The sequence below is a fragment of the Ranitomeya imitator genome, chromosome 1 (assembly GCF_032444005.1).
Source record: "Ranitomeya imitator isolate aRanImi1 chromosome 1, aRanImi1.pri, whole genome shotgun sequence".
Lineage (NCBI taxonomy): Eukaryota > Metazoa > Chordata > Amphibia > Anura > Dendrobatidae > Ranitomeya > Ranitomeya imitator.
This window is the reverse complement of record NC_091282.1, coordinates 565574147-565595317: the sequence shown is the minus strand read 5'-3', so window position 1 is coordinate 565595317 and position 21171 is coordinate 565574147. Positions and strand designations below refer to the sequence as shown.

Sequence of the window (21171 nt, the reverse complement as noted above, 5' to 3'; positions counted from 1 at the left end):
CAAAGTATTTGACCACCATCGATCTATCCAAAGGCTACTGGCAAAGGCAGTTACTGTAAAAAAACAAAAAAACAAAAAAAAAACATAAATAAGAACCCAAACAACAAAAAATGCAAGAAGAGATGTTCCTCCAGCCTGACAGAGGGTGAAACTATAAAAGACAAGGCCCAATATTCCAAGGCCCAATAGTCCTGACGCTATTCTCAAGTCGGGATTTGTCACCCGGTTTGGCTTATTCCAGTTTCGAGATATGCCATTCGGGTTGAAGAATGCCCTGGCGACCTTCCAAAGGCTGGCTGACCGGCTTCTGGATGGTCTCCAGGACTATGCTTGTGCCTACCTGGACAACATCGCCATCTACAGTGCGACATGGGAAGAGCATCTAAATCACCTAGAGACAATATTGGACAGGATTCACCAGGCCGGAATCACCCTGAACCCAAACAAGTGTCACGTGGGCAAAACAGAAGTTCAGTATTTAGGGCATTGGGTGGGAAGTGGGAAACAGTGACCAGAACCAGCCAAGATTGAGGCCATAGCCAAATGGCCCATCCCACGCACTGAAACCCAGGTCATGGCATTTCTAGGGACAGCAGGGTATTACATGAAATTTGTTCCCAATTACAGCAGCGTAGCCAAGCCCCTCACTGATCTGACCCATAAGAACCAACACCGCCAGGTAACCTGGACCCCAGAGTGTGAGGAAGCCTTCTGCCAACTAAAGGACACCCTCACCAATACCCCTGTATTGGCCGCACCCGATCCAACTAAGCGTTTCCTTGTTCACACAGACGCTTCTATGTTTGCATTGGGGGCAGTACTGAGCCAAGTCGGGCCAGATGCCAAGAACACCCGGTAGCTTACCTGAGTCGGAAACTACTGCCCCATGAAGTAAGCTATGCGGCTATTGAGAAGGAGTGCCTTGCAACCATATTTGTATGGAGTTTTCCCTCCTAACAGACCATAATCTCCTAGTCTGGCTTAATCAGGTCTCCGGAGACAACGCCAGATTGCTGCGGTGGAGTTTAGCCCTACAACCTCTGGACTTCACCATCCACTACAGACCCGGCAAACAAAACGGTAATGCCGATGGACTAAGTCGATAAACGGAACTTGTACCAACCCCATAAACTTCGGTAATCCCCAAACCGATCCGTTGAGGATCAGACTGTATGCCGATCGCGTCGCTGAATAGGGGAGCCGTGTTACGTGTTACAGAACCACTCGGCACCCAGAATATGTTGTGCAGTTATATGTATGTATAATAGGTTCCATGTGAGATGCAAGGCCCTAATGCATCAGCCCACAGGCTGCGCCCCTGGGCAGAGGGGGCACGATATTCTCCTTGGACCTCGGAAAACACGGGATGGTACTGAAAGAGGTACCCCAGATTGGTAGACCCCGTCACACTCAGAATCACTGGGATCCGTTGAAGCAATCCAGAGTTATTACCTCATAAAGTGATAGTGGTCAAAATTGTAAAAATTGGCCTGGTCATTAACGTGCAAACCACCTTCGGGGCTAAAGGGGTTAAGTGTATCATTTTTGTTTTTAAATTATATATGTTATTTTTATATTATATTTTTTATTTAGGGGTATAAGTTTTCTATTTGGGTTTTTGCCTCTAAGCTCTCATATAATTTCTCTGTTTGCAGGTATTGCTACTCTCTTTCTCCCTTATCCTTTTCCCATCGTTGAGTCAATTTACAAAAAACAAAGCCAAAGAGGGGAGTGATTTCCAACCAGTCAGAGGTAAATTACTCAAATCCTTCATGTGCTTTCTTTCAGTAATATCTATACTTAAAGATGACCTGTCACCAGATCAAAAGTGGCCAGTTTTGCACTAATTTTATTACCTTTGTTTTAATTTGCCACACAGTTCCAGAGATATGTTATGTTACTTAGTGCTAATTTTCATGGTCTATAGTTAGATGTTTCCTAGTAAAAATATATAGAATTTACTAATACTTGTACTATCAAACAAAGATGCTCTGAACTCCAGATATAGAATTGATAATACAAAGTATTCCCCCCTTGACTTTTAACCTATTTTGTTTGTTACATTACAACCTGTGTTTAAATATTTTTGTAACCAAATGGTTACAATGGTGGTGTGATCCATCAGAACTTAACCCTCCGTCACATACAATATTCGGACTAACGAGTTCACATACAATGTGCCTGTCAGGCGCCTGCTGGAAAAATACCTATAATATCTAATGTTTGCAATTTCAGTGCTCTAAAAGTGATCAGTGACCTTCATGGGGATGTAATAAAAGAGACTACACATAATCAGTTGCAAAAAAAACATTTACTTAACATAAAACTAATAACTAGGAAATACAAACTTTTCAAAACTCCCGCCAAATAGTCCCCAGTTCGACTCTCTCAAAAAAATGTACAAAGAAAATTTTTGAACACAAACTTAATTTTAAGGTACCTTAAGTACTATTAAAAACATATTCAATCAGAAGTAGATGCTGAGGTTTCCCCAGAAAAGTCACACTTGCAGAGCAAATAGCAAGAATTACACACCATTTTTGCATGTGTCAGGCAAATTGCTTTATGACATTTGAGACATTCATAATTTGAAAGCCTTCTGGTTCCGCTTTCCGTTTGGCAGGTGGTGCATCTCCTTCTTTTGTGAGGTGGTGCAGATGGTGACTTTTCACCATCATCTTCTGGGCGGAACCTTTTGAGCTGAACTTGAAGGCGAGAGGGGATACCGATTGTTTTCACGCTTCTCCTGCGTAGCTCTCCAAGTACTAGTTCATGGGCCAATTTTTTCAGATACAATCGTCTACAGAGTGGTTCAAGCTTGTTTTCAAGATAAATTACTTGTGAATTTATACCACCCAAATTCAACATAGCAAAAAATATGACCATTGGCCAGCGTTTGATGTTTCTGATGACGTTGAAAGTGGAGCACATCTGATCTGCTGTATCCACACCCCCTTTGGTGGCATTGTAAAATGTAATTATCTCCGTTTTTTTTTTCTGCCCCAGTCCCAGGATCGATGGCAGCATCATCATGAAGTGTTGATAGAAGTACGATTTTTTTTTGGCATGTGGTACATAGGAAACTAAAGCCTTTCCATTATGGAATGCAAACATACTGCTGTACTGTTGTCTCTCTTTCACACTTACAAACTGTGGCGGCAATTCCCTTTTGTTTTTTCTTACAGTTCCCACATATGACCGCTTCTGAATTTTCAGATAATCAATCAGATCACAGCTTGTAAACCAATTGTCAGCTGTAATATTGCGCCCCGATCCAAATAAGGGTTCAGCCAGTCTTTTTACAACATCAATGGGTTTGTTGCTCACACAGTAAGGACCTTCTGGTTGTTTTCCTGCATAAACTTCCAGGTTGTAAGTGTAGGTCTTACTGGCATCAACAAGGGCATAAATTTTTATTCCATATTTGTTTGGCTTTGATGGAATATATTGACGAAAGGCACATCTACCACGAAAACCAGGGAGCATTTCGTCAATAGTGAGATTCTCTCCAGGGTAATAACTTTGTTTACAGTTTACAACAAATCTTTGAAATATATCACGAATTGGAGCAAGTCGGTCATGTGTTTTGCGTTCGGTTCGGGTAGTTCTGTCGTCAAACCGAAGGCAACGAATTAGAATCTTGAATCTGTTTATGGACATAACAAGGCTAAATTTTTCAACTCCATCCCCATCTTTACCCCAAAGTTCCTCCAAACTTTGTCTATTTGCCCTATAAGCTCCTGCAAGGTACAGTAATTCAAAAAAAGCACGCAGTTCTATTTCATCTGTGGGCTTGATGGTTCTGTTGCAGATGTACTTGTCCTTTATAATGTCTATATATTGGTTGGTATATGTGACAATAGAGTCCAGAGTTTCATCTGTAAAACTACTGTTCCAGCATTCAACTGCAGTTTTTGCATTACGTGCAGTTCCTATTACTGCAGGAAGGTGAGTAATAATGTTTAAAGGTTCCCTACGTTTTTTTCTGGAATGTCTTCTTGTTCCATTTAGTATTTTTATCTTTTCCAATATAATATGATCCAACTTCTTCATCCTCACCACTGTCACCATCTTGCTCTGTTTCAGAATCCAGGACACATTCTTCCACCTCATCATGAGAATCAATCTCACTTTCCTCTCCTAAATCCTCATTCAGTGTGAGGTCTCTATCATCTAACAGCATGTTTGTTACTTCCTCAACATCAAGTTGTTTGGATAAATTGTACGTTTTCCTCTCCATTTCAGCAGATAATCTGAAGCAAGAGAAGGAATATGTTAGGGAACTACTGTATATGCCTGAGCAGCACACTTTCTTTTATAAAATCTCCCTTATTTCTATTAAATATCCTCACATTTTGTGCTATACATTCATAAAACAAGCTAAATAAACTATTGTGATGAATAAAAACATAAAATACCAACCTTACTGAATGTGACGTATTCACATACAATGAGCCTGAGAGATCTGTGCAGCTATATCCTCTCCCCTGAAGCTCTGAAATCCAACTGTGATATCAGGTTTCACAGACCTTCAAGAGACAGGAGACTACCTGGAGGGAGGGGGTTTCCTCACAATCTGGTGAGGAAGGAGAAATGAAAGTAAAAGAGAAGCGCCTGTCAGATCAGTTGTATGTGACGGAGGGTTAATAGTAGTATCCAACTATAGCAAGAAGTCTAAGCCATGAAGTAAAATCAATAAATTTTATTAATACAAAGGCCGGTTTCACATTTGCGGTTGTGTCCGCAGAGTTTCTTCTGCAAATATCCGCATGTGTTGTGTATTCCTATATTTAACATTAGGGACGCATGCGTCTGCAATCGGTTGCGTTTTGCCGCGTTTGACGACGCATGCGTCATTTCGTTGTCTGCGGTTTGGCGCGGTAAACACTACATGTAGTAATTTTAGAGGCGTCAATTTGCCGCCTAGAAACATATGCGGTCGATTGCGTAAGGAATGTGCAAAAAAACGCATTGCTGTCTATGTGAACGCATGCGTTCACAAGCACATGCGTTGCTTGCGTTTGTGAACGCATGCGCTGTATCCCAGGAAAACATGTATAGACACTGATTAGCCACCCCCCACATGCAAAGGTGATAAAGGGAGGGAGTGGACATTTGCAGGTCACTTCTCAGCAGACAGTGAACCAGACGAGACGCCGGCTACAACCTTGGAGAAAAACAAGACACTGAACAATGTGAGTATATCATAGCCAATGCCTATATTTTCTACTTTCTGTTTCTACATGTCCTAATTTCTGCCATTTCTTTCTGCATGCATGCATCATGCGGAAAATGTCAGCGAAGTGAGTATTCACCTCCTCAGATTGGTAAGTATTCACTGTCACATAAACACATATGACAATTTTTTGGTTTGTTTTTGTAGAGCACTTCTTCCACTGCGGCAGAGGCTGAGCAGGAGGAGCGGGGTCGCAGGAGGAGCGGGGTCACAGTCGGGTGGCACGGCGGCAGCGTGCATGTATACGTGGCTGACTGTTTATTGTATCCACACTTGACAATTCTTGAATCTTAATTTCTTTACTTTTCTCTTTCTTTCCCTTTTACTTCTGCACTCCTTTTTTCTTGACTTTCAATATTCATGCCGTTTCTCTGATTCTGTTTTCTTTCTTCCTTATGTTAATGTCTCCAAAATTAATGTCCTTTTTTTTTTAGGTTCCAGAATGGGATGAGGACCTCATAGACAATGACCACCTCATCTCCTTGGTCCATGAGCGAGTCCCGTTGTGGGACACCCGGGTTCCGCAGCACTCGGACAACGTGACGATCCGGCGGCTATGGAATGAGGTGGCCAAAGCGATGTGGGATGGCTGGGACAACGCCCCTACTCGGGTCCGAAATGCATTTGGTAAGTATTGCAATGCAGTGTGAAGCAGCAGAGACCTTGGCCGTGCTCACACAACTGTATGTGATGAGAGAAACTCCTGAGAGTTTCTCTCATCACACACAGTTGTGTGAGCACAGCCAAAAGACCATTGTTGAACCATTGTTTTGTTTTTTCAACGGTGCTCAAAGTCAAAACACGTTGGCGTACGATGAAGGACCGCTTCAACAAGGACCTGCATCAAGACAGCCAGCTTCCTAGTGGTTCCGGAGCAAGGATCAGAAAATACAAATATCACCGCCTCCTTGCATTTTTGAGAGCGGTCCTTTCCAGAGAACGTAAGTATATTTTTGGTGAAAAAAAAAAAATGTTTTGTATTGCATTAGGCTGCCATCACACTAGCAGTTTTTGGTCACTATTTGTAAGCCAAAACCATGAGTGGGTAATCAATGCTGAAGTGGTGCATATGTTTCTATTATACATTTCCCCACATTGTTCCACTCGTGGTTTTGGCTTACCAATAGTGATGTAAAATACTTACCAAATAGTGACAGTGTGACGACAGCCTACAAAAACAGATTTATAGTCATCAAGTCAGGCGTCAGAAATAATGAATCCATGATGCACAAATAAATGCCTCATGAATTCATTATTTCTGACACATGTCCTGGTGAGTATAGATAATAATAATCTTTATTTTTATATAGCGCTAACATATTCCGCAACGCTTTACAGTTTTGCACACATTATCATCACTGTCTCCGATGGGGCTCACAATCTAGAATCCCTATCAGTATGTCTTTCGAATGTGGGAGGAAACCGGAGTGCCCGGAGGAAACCCACGCAAACACGGAGAGAACATACAAACTCTTTGCAGATGTTGTCCTGGGTGGGATTAGAACCCAGGACCCCAGCGCTGCAAGGCTGCTGTGCTAACCACTGCGCCACCGTGCTGCCCTGCTAGATATGCCTTGTATGACCTCCATCGACCCTTCATATTTTACATCAGTATTTGTAAGCCAAAACCATGAGTGGGTGATCAATGCAGAAGTGGTGCATATGTTTCTATTATACTTTTTCTCACATTGTTCCACTCGTGGTTTTGGCTTACCAATAGTGATGTAAAATACTGACCAAATACTGACACAGGAGTTTGCGTTTTTTAAATGTTTGGTATTAATTTATTTTTCTTCTTTTTTCACAGCACATGGAGCAGCACCGTTGGCCCTGGTTCTGGAGCGGTCCTTCATCAGACAGCCACGGACTCGTCCCAGCCATTCTCCAGCGCTGCAGCAAGTGGGCCTGCCACACTTAGGGTATGTTTCCACGTTCAAGAAAAGCTGCATTTTTGACGCTGCGTTAAGCCGCAGCGTCAAAAACGCAGCATCCAGATGTTACAGCATAGTGGAGGGGATTTAATGAAATCCCGTCTCCACTATGCAGGAAAAAACGCATGTGGCATAGCGGCAAAAACGCACATGCGGCACGTCTTTTCAGAACGCAGCATGTCGTTACAATGAGCAAAACACGCAAGAACACCGCAGGCGACCTGCCAGTGACCTCAGGTGCAGATTTGGTCAGGAATTTACCTGCATAAAATCCTGACCAAATCCTAAAGCAAGCCTGAACGTGGACACATACCCTAACTGAAGACCAGGAAGCTGGTCCATCAGGTGATCCCCTTTCCCAGTCCTCTGCCTCTGCCCATTTTTGGGGGGCTCCTCCCGGCAGCGGCAGAGGGCCGCGGACAGGTCACTCATGCCCGAGTTTTTGCACTTGAGCTCGGTTTTCCACGAGGGACTCAAGGCGATGGGTGACCGACTGGATACTGCCATTAGCCATGAGTACACGTATCCAAGAGGTTACCACAGACCTTGCCCAAGTGAAAGCCAACCTCCAGAGGCCAGCACATCAATTTTTTAATCAAATTTAACAGGGCATGTCAGAACACCTTACTCCCGATCTCCAGATTAGTGTTATACAGGCCTGCAATGCTGCTTACGTGCAGGCTATGCAGCAGAATCGGTATTTTCAGCAAACAGTGGGGGCATTTCCACCTGTGCCCACCCTGTCACGCTTTACCTCTATGCCGACATCTGTTGCATACCACTGCACGGCCACCTCCATTCCAAGCACTGCCGGACACCACTATAGCACCACCACTATGCCGAGTGCTGTTGGACAGCCCACTGCCACCACCATGACAACTGCTGCTCCTGCTTCGACCTCCTCCACTGCCACCACCATGCGGCAGCCGCAGGACCCTGGCATGGCCTTCTGCATTACCAATAACATGCAGCAGCTGCCGGACCCTGGCCTGGCCTTCCCCGCCACCACAACAATGCCATTGCCGGACCCTGGCCTGGTCTTACCCGCTACCACAGCAATGCCGCTGCCGGAGCCGATACCAGTGAGCTCAACGAGGCTCCGCGGACCGCAGTGCCAATCACAAAAAGGGAAAAGCAAAAAAAAAAAATAGAGAAGATCCCTCTCCTCCCAATGTGTCTGTAATGTCTGGTTTGTCTCGCCCTTCCAGTGTGTCTCTGCCCTCTCATGTGTCTAGCCCAATCCCCGAATTTCCAGACCCCAGTAATTTTATTGCACCTTCTCCAGCCACCCCTGCGCTCACAGCTCCACACCCCCCATTTCCGTCAATCAATCCCAAACAGGCACAGTGAATTTTCTTTTTGGTTGTTTTGTTAAAATAAATAATCATGTTTTTTGCCCCCAATAAGGTTTGGTCAATTGTGTATTTTGCCATCGGCAACACACACCATGCGCCAAATAAAAAAATGCGCCGCACACTTTATTTTTTTGCCACCTCCTAGCTCTTAAAGTTAGTAAATACAACACTGCAGCTTTGTGTGTGTTTGGTATAGAGATATGAGGTGGCTCAAAAAAATAATACTTGTATTTTCTCCATAATCTCTTCTTTCTGTTTACTCTGTGACTTTGTGTCGCAGACTGAATAGAAAATTGTAGTAATACACAGCAGAATACACAGCAGAACTATGCTCAACAAGTCATGTGTTCAAAAAATCATTAGTTATGACACCTGACCTGGTGATTAGAGAAATGCCTTGTATTACCTCAATTTTATCTTCGGTGTACATAAAATCTATTTCACACAAATTGAAGGGACGATGGAGGTCATACAAGGCATATCTATACTCACCAGTACATGTGCCAGAAATAATGAATTTATGAGGCATTTATTTGTGCATCATGAATTCATTATTTCTGACACCTGACTTGATGACTATAGATCTGTTTTGTAGGCTGTCGTCACACTGTCAATATTTGCTCACTATTTTACATCACTATTGGTAAGCCAAAACCACGAGTGGAACAATGTGAGAAAAAGTGTAATAAAAACATATGCACCACTTCTGTATTTATCACCCACTCATGGTTTTGGCTTACAAATACTGATGTAAAGTACTGAACAAATACTGCTAATGTGACGGCACAAAACAGCCATAGTCTCTTCAGTCTGCGTCAAATAGCTACTGGTGAACCAAGTCAGGACGCAATGACATCAACAACCTAAGCCCAAAAAACCAAAGTGGTTTGGATAGGAAATACATAGGAGACATGGTCAAGATAATAAAACACGTATTTTATTAACAACAAACATTAGTAACATTTAAAACATAACTGTACAGACCCAAAGCCAACAGGACATTTTACACAATATTGTCCTGCCATGCCACACGTCCTATCTCAGAATCAAAAAAGGCAGCAAATTGGTCCCGCATGTGGCCAACTTCAACAGTTGACCGCAGCGGGTGATGCCGGTAATCAGGCAAAGGGTTTGCAACTTGTTCATCAAGTTCAATGGTGGGTCGCTCCTTAGCCAGAATGTAATTGTGGAGAACCACACAGGCTTTTACCACCTCATCCACTGTCTCCATTTTTAGATTTATGGCTGTTGCAAGAATGCGCCATTTTGAGTTTATAATCCCAAAGGCACACTCTACTGTTCTGCGGGCCCTGGTGAGTCTGTAGTTATAGATCCGTTTTGTGCGGTTCAAGTCCCGACTTGAATAAGGCTTCAGTAGATTTTCACTCATCTGAAAGGCCTCATCCCCAACCATAACAAATGGCATCAGTGGGCCTCGAGTGTTGGGGAGAGGTCGTGGCTGTGGAAAATTAAAATTTTTGCCATAAACCCGTCGGCCCATATCCTAGTTTTTGAAAGTCTGGGAATCGTTGCCACTGCCAAAAGCACCAATGTCCACGGCGATGAAGCGACAGTCCGCATCAGCTATTGCCATGAGAACTACCAAAAAATATTTTCCAGGACGTCCCCCTGACAGCACCATGGAGGACATCCTCCTCCCCTTGCTGGGACAGGAAACACATGAGTTTAAAAGGTCATGTCCCACCCCCAGTCCTCAGTGTTTTTCCTGTCCCTGCAAGGAATGGACGCATGAGTGAAAGCTGCGCAAGGCTTACCAGCGCTCAGGGGGATCGTGCAGCTTGCCAATACCCTTCCCCCTGTCAAGAGGCTCAGGGCAGAAACCCTCCGGAGGGGGGTCCCTCTACTCCAAAGACCAGGAGTGGGACGAGGCTCCTGGTGGCAGCCGCTCCTCCCGGTGGGAGGCTCTCGGCTGCGGACGCCATCCACGTGGTGTGCAGACCTCCAGGAAGCAGCGTGGTGTCCAGCACGGCGTCTCCAGACGGAAGTTCCAGGGACGTGTCACTTCCGGTTTTTCGGCATCCGGTACCGTCATTTCCGGTATCGCTGCATGTGTGGGGGAAAGTGTGCATTCCAGCACGGATTGCATAGCGGCTGAAACGCTCCTGATCTGGCGCTAGGAGCTGCGGGGACCTGCAACCTTCATCATGGATGCAAGCATACCAGTCGAGGAGGGGGTAAGTGCGCATAGCACGGATTCCCCTACCTGTATGCAGGAGCAGGCTTACCCCAGTGCTTATCCCTATCTTATTATTATTATTATTATTTATTTATATAGCACCATTGATTCCATGGTGCTGTACATGAGAAGGGGTTACATACAAGTTACAAATATCACATACAGTAAACAAACTAACAATGACGGACTGATACAGAGGGGCGAGGACCCTGCCCTTGCGGGCTTACATTCTACAGGATTATGGGGAAGGAGACAGTAGGTTGAGGGTTGCAGGAGCTCCGGTGTTGGTGAGGCGGTAGCTCTGGTGTTGGTGAGGCGGTAGCTTCGATAGTGATGAGGCAGCAGCAGTGTCAGTGCAGGCTGTAGGCTTTCCTGAAGAGATGAGTTTTCAGGTTCCGTCTGAAGGATCCGACTGTGGTTGATAGTCGGACGTGTTGGGGCAGAGAGTTCAAGAGGATGGGGGATATTCGGGAGAAGTCTTGGAGGCGATTGGATGAGGAGCGAATAAGTGTGGAGGAGAGAAGGAGGTCTTGGGAGGACCGGAGATCACGTGAGGGAAGATATCGGGAGATTAGTTCAGAGATATATGGAGGAGACAGGTTGTGGATGGCTTATGTCATTTAAGTTAAAAGATCCGGCAAGGCCTCTGGGAAATCCATTAGATGCCCTATTTGTAATACGAAGCTCCCAGACTCCCATGGGAAGACCTTGTGTGCAGATTGCACATCTAAGGTCATGAGGGACGAACAACCCGCACTGCTGTCTGAGATGAGATCTCTTATACGCGAAGAAGTACAAGCTTCTTTGTCTAGCATGGTGCAGAAATCCAGTCCTATTCCCAGCCGCAAGAAAGCCAGACGGGAGCGAGACTTAAAAGAGCAGGAGTTTACTTCTGAGGACAAGTCTGACTCAGAAGACTTAGTCTCAGAAGAAGATGGAGAAATTCCATCAGGGAGCCAGGACTACCAAAGAAAATATCTCTTCCAAGCTGAAGAGACGAATGACCTTGTGCAGGTTGTACGTTGCACTATGCAGATAGAAGAAACTGCAAAGCCACAATCCAGGCAGGACCTGATGTTTGGGGGACTTATGTCACGCCAGCAGACAGTGTTCCCGGTCAGTGAGCATATTAAGGCCATGATACTGGAGGAGTGGAAAGAGGCGGAACACCGGCTGGTACTATCTAAAGACTTCAAAGCTCGGCTACCATTCGAGCCTGAAGACATAAGACTTTGGGAAGAAATTCCCAAGGTAGACGTTCCAGTGGCAAAGGTGGCTAAAAAGACAGCCATACCATTTGAGGACTCGTCAAACCTGCGTGATCCCATGGATAGGAAGACTGACATACTGTTGAAAAGAGCCTGGGAATCTTCTGCGGCTCTAAAACTAACATAGCTGCTACTTCAGTAGCTCGGTCTATGTACCTATGGATGGGTCAATTGGAGGAGCACCTGTCCAATAAGACTCCGAGATCTGAAATCCTAAATTCTCTCCCTATAATGAGATCCGCCACGGCTTTTCTGTCCGATATGACTGCCGAGTCAGTCAGATTTTTGGCTAGAAGTGGTTCTCTATCCAATGCAGCTAGGAGGGCAGTTTGGCTGAGATCCTGGTGTGGGGTTAATGCTTCTAAATCTAAACTATGTTCAATTCCCTTCTCAGGAGCAAGGGTATTTGGGCCCTCCCTGGATACTATTCTAGAGTCGGCCTCTGATAAAAAGAAAGGGTTTCCGGAAGAGAAACCTAGGAAACCTCAGTCCTTTCGGAGAGGATTCCCCTTCAGGAGACAGTCTGATTTTAGAGGAGGTAGATCCAATAGAGGTTTTTATAGGGGTTCCCGTAGCCAGGGAAATAGAAACAGAAGTTTCTTCTTTAGTCCCTCCTCAAAGCCTAAGACACAATGACGCCACACTCATAGGGGGTCGGCTCCGTGATTTTGCGCACAATTGGGCCCGGGTCACCCAGAACCAGCGGGTCCTTCGGACCATGTCAGAAGGCTACAAAATCGAGCTTTACTCCCCCCCACCAGACAGATTCATCATGCCTACGGTAGTATCGCGAGACTCTCCCATGATGATAGACCTAAGGGATATGCTTTCCTCAGAGGTCATAGTTCCAGTACCACCACTAGAGGTAGGCCTGGGGCATTACTCCTCCCTTTTCTTCATAACAAAACCATCCGGCGAATCTCGCACGATAATAAATCTGAAACCTCTGAATGCCTGGGTCAGATACAAGAGGTTCCGTATGGAGCCCATTCGATCGGCAATCCTCCTCATAGCTCAGGATGCCGTGATGTGCACTCTCGATTTGAAGAGCGCCTATTACCAGGTTCCCATCCACCTTTCATCTCAAAGGCTTCTGAGGTTTGCGGTAGTTCTGCCGTCCGGGACCTGTCACTACCAGTTCCAGTGCCTTCCGTTCGGTCTTGCCTCATCACCCCGTATCTTTACGAAACTGATGTCGGAGATTGTCGCTTTCCTAAGGAACCAAGGGATCATAATAATCCCATATCTCGACGACTTCCTTCTGGTAGCAAGAAAGTCAGAGATTCTATCAGACCACAGGAACCGAACCATTTCTGTGATGGAAGAATTAGGATGGGTCATAAACTGGCGGAAATCCAACCTAACTCCAGAACACAGGAAGACCTTGCTGGGAGTATGTCTGGATTCAACAAACAGAATATAACTCCTACCCGAGGCCAAGTTGGATGCTATACAGTCCCAGATCTGGCTCTTATTAGAGCACAGAGTATCAATAAGGACAGCCATGAGAGTTCTTGGTCTAATGACGGCTTGTATTCCATGTGTAAGATGGGCACAGTTCCATTCAAGGCCACTGCAGAAATTAATCCTTTCCAAATGGGACAGGCACCTGTCTTCTCTGGACAGTACTTTAAGGCTACCACATTCCGTAAAAAGGTCTCTCCTCTGGTGGACAGAGCCAGCGAACTTAAGAAGAGGAGTGTTATGGTCTGCCGATCCCTATGTAGTAGTTACTACAGACGCCAGCGCCTGGGGCTGGGGAGCTCACTTAGAAGACAGGATTCTTCAAGGGAGATGGCCGGAAGACATTATCCACTGCTCCTCCAACTACAAAGAGCTGTATGCTGTTTGGGAGGCCTTGAGAAGGAACAGACATATTCTGGAGAATCGCCATGTCAGAATAATGTCCGACAACGTGACAACAGTCTCTTTCCTGAAACATCAGGGAGGCGCAAGACACCATCTGCTCCAGAAATTGGCGGGGAGAATATTTAGTTGGGCAGAAAGATCAGTCCTATCCATTACGGCAATTCACCTGGAAGGCTCCCAGAATGTCATAGCAGACTATCTCAGCAGGAGAAAGGTGTTCGCAACAGAGTGGGAACTCAACCAAGATGTTTTCCAGGACTTGTGTCTACGCTGGGGAACTCCCTGTATAGACCTGTTCGCAAACAGGAGAAACTCGAAGATCTCAAGATTCTTCTCTCTGAAGCCTCGGGATCTTCCGGAAGGAATAGATTTTCTGAGCCAGGATTGGACGGAACCTCACTCGTATGCATTCCCTCCTCTGGCATTAGTCCCGGCTGTTCTCAGAAAGATCAAGGAGGATCAAGCTCGTGTCATATTGATTGTTCCATACTGGCCAAGAAAGAGTTGGTTTTCCCTTCTATTAGAGCTGGCAATCGAGAATCCAGTAGAGCTTCCTCTCAGAGCAGACGTAATCCACCAGGGTCCGGTATTTCACCCGAACCCAGAGAAGCTCCATCTTTCAGCATGGATCCTGAAGGGTTCATCCTGAAGGCAAGAGGTCTGTCAAGCCAAGTAATAACTACTATCAAGTCCAGTAGGAAGCCTGTTACATCAGCAATTTTTCCTGAAGATCTGGTTTTGTCTGGAAGGTGGCAGGTCTGAGGTTTCGGCAGGCACTCCCGACTTACCTAGAATTCTAGATTTCCTACAGGCTGGGTTTGACAAAGGTCTCAAACCAAGCACCTTGAAGGTGCAGATTTCGGCACTTAGCTCCTTTCTTGACTATCCCCTAGCGACGCACCCGTGGATAGTTAGATTTATCAGAGCCACCCAGAGGTTGCGCCCCACCATTAGACACTTCTCTCCTTCCTGGGACCTTAATTTGGTCCTCAATTTCCTCTGTAAAGACCTCTATGCTTCAACTGATAATATGCCCATCTCGGTTCTCACACGTAAAACGGCTTTTTTAGTAGCAATTACCACGGCTAAAAGAGTGGGGGAAATTCAGGCCCTGTGCACTAGGGACCCGTACCTCCAAATTAGAGAGGATTGTATAATTCTTAAACTAGACCCCTCTTTTATTCCAAAAGTAGGAACAACTAAAATTAGAAATCAAGAGATCGTGTTACCATCTTTCTGCAATAACCCTGCTAATGCTAAAGAAAAGGCCCTTCATTCGCTGGATGTCAGGCAGGCAGTTCTAGACTACCTGGCAGCCACCAACTCATGGCGCATTGATCCAAACCTATTCATTCTGTATGGGGGAAAGAATAGGGGTAAGAAGGCCTCTAAGGCCTCTATCGCGCGGTGGATCACATCTGTGATCTCTGAGGCCTACCAGTCAGAGGGTGTCTCTCCTCCAAAAGGTCTCCATGCACATTCTACTAGAGGGATAGCTACTTCTTGGGCAGAGAGGGCAGGCGCCTCTCTAGAACAGATCTGCAAGGCAGCGACGTGGCCTAGTGCCAACACCTTTTGTAAACACTACAAACTTGATGTTTTGTCTGGTCAACATACTGCATTTGGGAGAAAAGTTCTCCAAGCGGTAATCCCACCCTGAGGAGGTGCTTTGGTACTCTCCAGGGTGCTGTCAGGAGGACGTCCTGGAAAATAGGTATTAAGCTTACCGTTAATGATGTTTCCTGGAGTCCATCCTGACAGCATGGGTAGTTCCCTCCCTGTAATATCTATATCAGGTTATAGTATCCAGACATGTATGTAACATGTTCCTAACATATGATGTAATATGTTTTTGGATACAATGTAATATGTGTGTTACCATTAAACAATTTTTTTCTGCATTTCCTTGAAGCAGTTCTTGTTACAACACTGAGGACTGGGGGTGGGACATGACCTTTTAAACTCGTGTGTTTCCTGTCCCAGCAAGGGGAGGAGGACGTCCTCCAGGGTGCTGTCAGGATGGACTCCTGGAAACATCATTAACGGTAAGCTTAATACCTATTTTTTATAGTTGAAGAACTCTGATCCCGTTCTGGCTGGTTTGAGAAACCGGATGTGCTTTCCATCCACCGCACCCAAACAGTTTGGGAAATCACACACAGTCCAGAATTTATCAGCAATTGCCATCCACGTGTCCTCGGTGGGTAAAGGTATAAATTCTTGACGGAGAACGTTCCACAAAGCCTGGCAGGTATCCAAAACTATTCCGGACAGGGTGGAAATTCCAAGCCGGTACTGGAAGTGGAGGGATGACAAGCTCTCTCCGGTTGCCAGAAATCTGTAATAAAATAAAGAAAAAATAAATTACAATCAATTCTATTTCTGGTGTTATTCTGCTAAAGACATAAAATAAAATACAAAGAATACATGTCATACCAACAATAATTATGACTGGCATTTGTTTTTGAATTATTACGTACCTTAAGGTAACCGTAACCAGGAGACGTTCCTCTGCTGGAATCGCTCTACTGAGCTGGGTGTCCTGTCTCCGGATTACTCCTTGAACACAAGCAAGCAACTCCAAAAAAAGAGTCTTGCGACATCCTGGTATATTCCGGGAATTTGTCCGGGTTGGCATTAAGCTCGCCATACAGAGTGTGATATGCTCCACGGCTCTCTTGCAGTTCTATAATGGGGTTTTGCCAAAAACGCCTACGCCGTGTCCTTCTCCGTCTTTCACGGTTTAGGTGTTGCTCCCAAGCAAACGCACACGCAATAAAAAGCTTGATGCTTAGATCCAGGTTAAAGTAAAAGCTATCCATGTAAAGATCCATCATGACACAGGATACAGTAGCACACTGGTAAGAATTCGAAAGTCCTAGGGTCTATATATAGATATCCCATAATACATGCCCTCTGTAGTCCCATTGGCGGTGTCTGGTTATCTAGATTTTTCTTCTGTAAAATTATCTACCATGCGCACAAAAAACGCAAACGCATGAAAAAACGCATAGAAGCGCGTACAAACGCAGCGTTTTTAAACCGCATGCGTTCCCGCATGCACCTAAAAACCGCTGCGTTTCTACGCACTTCTATGCGTTTTTTCCTGTACTTGCGTTTGCGGATTAAACGCCGCGGATTCTAACGCAAATGTGAAACTAGCCAAATACATAAAATCCACAGGTAAAAAGGAGTACATGTCCAATATTACTGCCTGGCAGTGCCAAATCCCATATATAATTACCAGTGTAACCTATCAACAACCTACAAGGCATATAATGCTGTAGCCATAGAGTCTGTACAGGTATAAAACAGATATCTGGGAATCCCCTAAGATATTGGTAGGTCTAATTCATTACATATATACAATAGTATAGAGGGCCATCACAGCTCAAAAATGCATAGACCATTTAAAAAAATCTTATATATAAATAACATATTCCCTAGAATGGGACACACAGACAAATGACAACTAAAGCAAGTATAAAGGTAATAGGTAGATAAATGGTATATGACCTTATCCAGGCAGTCTTGGTCCTCGACGCACGTTTCGCATTTAGCTTCTTCCAAAAGGGGGTTAACATGTAAACTTAATAGTTTAAGTTGGTGAAGGGAAGTGAAAAAAATATAGGCATAAATTAAATGTATGGGATCAAATAACTAAAAATTGGCATGTATTCACTAGTGATGAGCGAATACATTCGGCATTCGTTATTCGCACGGATAGTATTGTATTTGGGCTATTCATGACTTGGCGAGTAATTTGCTATTTGCCTCAGTATATTCGAGTGACCCGCCCAGCGTGTTTGGCACTTTATTTGCAGCCAACATGCTGGGCTTGCTTGCCGATCTGTCACGCACAGTGAGGGAAGACTAAGTGCAACACGAAGGGAAGGAAGCCCAGACACTAGGGAAGGGGTGAGAAGAGACCCCTAGGTAGATCTAATAACACCCTACCTGCCCTACCGTCCCTAAATTGGTTCCTCACTAATCGTCAAGCAGGAAACCTAAGAATTGTATCTTCCAAGTGCTAGGCCCTGGATAGAGATGGGGAGGGGATGTGCACTGGTCAGTCCTCAATGTAAACTAAAGACAAAAAGGTAGATGGAAAAGGGGAAAAAACTTGGCTTGAGCAGACTCAGAGAGGTAACACCAAACGTCCTCAAACAACTTCAGAGAGGAAGTTAGCCGACTGCTATAGCGCCAAGTCTTCACTGGGAGAAATGTGAGTATCACCAGTGACTCAGCCAGATTGTCTGTTGCGTTTGACACACTCATGACAGTACCCCTCCTATTACAAGTTCCCTCTGGACACTCAGGACCTCAGGATAGGTGGTGTTCAATGAACGTACCAGCCTGGGGGCATTCACCTCTGATGCTGAAGCCCACATCCTCTCCTCTGGAACATAACCCTTCCTGTTCACCAAGTACTGTAGGGAACAATGCTGGAGATGAGAAAATACAATCCTCAAAATTTGAAACTCCAGATTACCATCAACCATTATTAGTGCGGCGGTAGGGATGAGGACTCAAGAGGTTCCACATATTTCTTGAGTAGAGACCTGTGAAAGACATTGTGGATCTTAAGGGCCTGAGGTTTATCAAGACAAAACACTTCTGGGTTAATGATGGCTGTTATTTTATAGGGACCAATAAATCTAGGTCCCAACTTCCAGGAAGGAACCTTCAAATTGATATTCCTAAAAAACAACCACACAAAGTCATTCACATTCAGGTCCGGACCTGGCAAGCGCTTTAGGTACCGTTACACTAAACGATTTACCAACGATCACGACAAGCGATACGACCTGGCCGTGATCGTTGGTAAGTCGTTGTGTGGTCGCTGGGGAGCTGTCACACAGACAGCTCTCTCCAGCGAACAACGATCAGGGGAAAGACTTTGGGTTACTAAGTACAGGGAAGCTCTCGGCCGGAGCGCTTGCATTAGCAGCGCTCCTGCCGAAAGCAGTTTTAACCCTGTGGACGCCGGGGGACGTGACAGACATCAGAATGTGAGTATGTACTGTTTTTTTTTTTTTTTTTACTTTTACAATGGTAACCAGGGTAAATATCGGGTTACTAAGCGTGGCCCTGCGCTTAGTAACCCAATATTTACCCTGGTTACAAGTGAACACATCGCTGGATCGGCGTCACACACGCCGATCCAGCGATGACAGCGGGTGATCAGCGACCAAAAAAATGTCCTGATCATTCCCCACGACCAACGATCTCCCAGCAGGGGCCTGATCATTGGTCGCTGTCACACAATAACGAGATCATTAGCGGGATCGTTGCTATGTCACAAAAAGCGTGACGTTGCAACGATATCCTTAGCGATGTCGTTATGTGTGAAGGTACCTTAACTGTCAGCCTTATGTTCAAACCTGTCACCCATGATCTTTAAAGGGAACCTGTCACCTGAATTTGGCGGGACTGGTTTTGGGTCATATGGGCGGAGTTTTCGGGTGTTTGATTCACCCTTTCCTTACCCGCTGGCTGCATGCTGGCTGCAATATTGGATTGAAGTTCATTCTCTGTCCTCCATAGTACACGCCTGTGCAAGGCAATCTTGCCTTGTGCAGGCGTGTACTATGGAGGACAGAGAATGAACTTCAATCCAATATTGCAGCCAGCATGCAGCCAGCGGGTAAGGAAAGGGTGAATCAAACACCCGAAAACTCCGCCCATATGACCCAAAACCAGTCCCGCCAAATTCAGGTGACAGAGTCCCTTTAAATTACTCAGTACTCCCTGCCACACTGAGGAGAGCGACGAAGCAAAACATTCCTCTTCAGGAGCTCCCGCAGCCCCTCCAACACTAAAAGTACCAAACTGTGGATGGTAACCGTATGCACCAAAAAATGGTGACCTGCCAGTAGATTCTTGACTATGATTATTTATAGCAAATTCTGCCAGCGGTAAGTAGGATGCCCAATTCTTCTAATTTTCAGAGAAAAAAAAAAAGGTAAGTCTCCAAATTCTGATTAACGCACTTGGACTGTCCATTCGACTGTGGATGGAAGGCAAAGGAAAATGACAGCTGCACCCCCAGTCAAGAACTTGGAAACAAACTGGATCCCCTGATCTGACACCACATCGGAGGGAACCCCATGAAGCTTCACAATCTCATTTATAAACATCTGAGTCTTGGCATTCGGAAGTGCCAATAATGTGACGATGTGAACCATTTTACTGAACCTATCTACAACCACCAAAAACACAGACTTGCCTGCAGATACCAGTAGGTCAGTAATAAACTCCATGGCCAAGTGTGTACATGGCCTGCTAGGAATAGTTAGCGGAAGAAGAGTACTAGACGAATGGGAATGTGATACTTTAGAATGTGCATAGATACTGCAAGCAGATACGTGTTCAACCAAATCCAGATGCAACCCCAGCCACCAAAAACAATGAGAAATGAGGCTCGCAGTTGCCTTACCACCTGGAAAACCAGCAAGCACAGAGTTGTTATGTTCTTAATTACTTTGTGGTGCAGAGTAGATGGTACAAATGGCCTTCCTAAAGGGCTGGAGGCAGGGGTGTCTCCTTAGGTCTCCTACACCTCACCCTACTGCTAAGAGTACAATGACTACCTCCTTTTGTAAAATCGGGGCAGGGTTCTCATGGTCGCCACCCCCAGGCGAGCTCCAGGACAAAGCATCATCCTTGACATTTTTGACCCCTGGACAGAAAGTGCCCAGAAAATTGAACCTAGTAAAAAACAGGGACGATCTAGCTTGCCTAAGGTTGAGATGTTTATTGTTTAGCCAATTGAAGATATGACAAGTTCTTATGGTCAGTGATAACAGTAATAAGATGGGCAGCCCCCTCAAAGCAATGTCATCATTCTTCAAATGCCAATTTAGTCTCTCAGCTGAAGCCAATTTTTTAGAAAAGAAAGCAGCATGGATTCCATTTACCAGGGGACGGATCCTGAGACAACACAGCCCCAAACCCCACCTCTGATGCATCATCCTCCACAACAAAGGGTTGCGAAACATCGGGTTGACTGAGTATAAGGGCCATGTCAAAACAGCTCTTAAGGGAGGAAAAAGCCTGCAGGGCCGCATCTGACCATTTGGAAAAATCAGACCTCTTCCTTGTCATGTTAGTAAGGGATTTCATAATTATTGATTAATTTTGGATACATTTCCGGTAAAAATTAGTAAGGCCCAGAAAAATGCTGTAGAACCTTAAGGTTCTCGGGACGGGCATATAGTTTGTTTTCCCTTATCATTTGCAGCACCTGTTTAACATGCACCCGATGTGTCTCAAAATCAGGTGAGCAAACCAAAATATCATTCAGATAGACCAC

The 21171-nt window shown here is 45.1% G+C and overlaps 1 protein-coding gene and 1 long non-coding RNA gene across 2 annotated transcripts in view; one reads left to right on the top strand and one right to left on the bottom strand.

Moving 5' to 3' along the window:
* Positions 1 to 21171, top strand: part of LOC138679200 (cyclic AMP-responsive element-binding protein 3-like protein 3) — a 534464-nt gene that overhangs the window by 354673 nt on the left and 158620 nt on the right. The window contains exon 9 of the mRNA XM_069767781.1: positions 1656 to 1752. Within this exon, the coding sequence (XP_069623882.1) occupies positions 1656 to 1752 (97 nt within the window). The remainder of the gene's footprint in view (positions 1 to 1655; positions 1753 to 21171) is intronic.
* The window catches only part of LOC138679227 (uncharacterized), a 51251-nt gene that overhangs the window by 8719 nt on the left and 21361 nt on the right, over positions 1 to 21171 (bottom strand). The gene's annotated exons all lie outside the window — the stretch shown is intronic.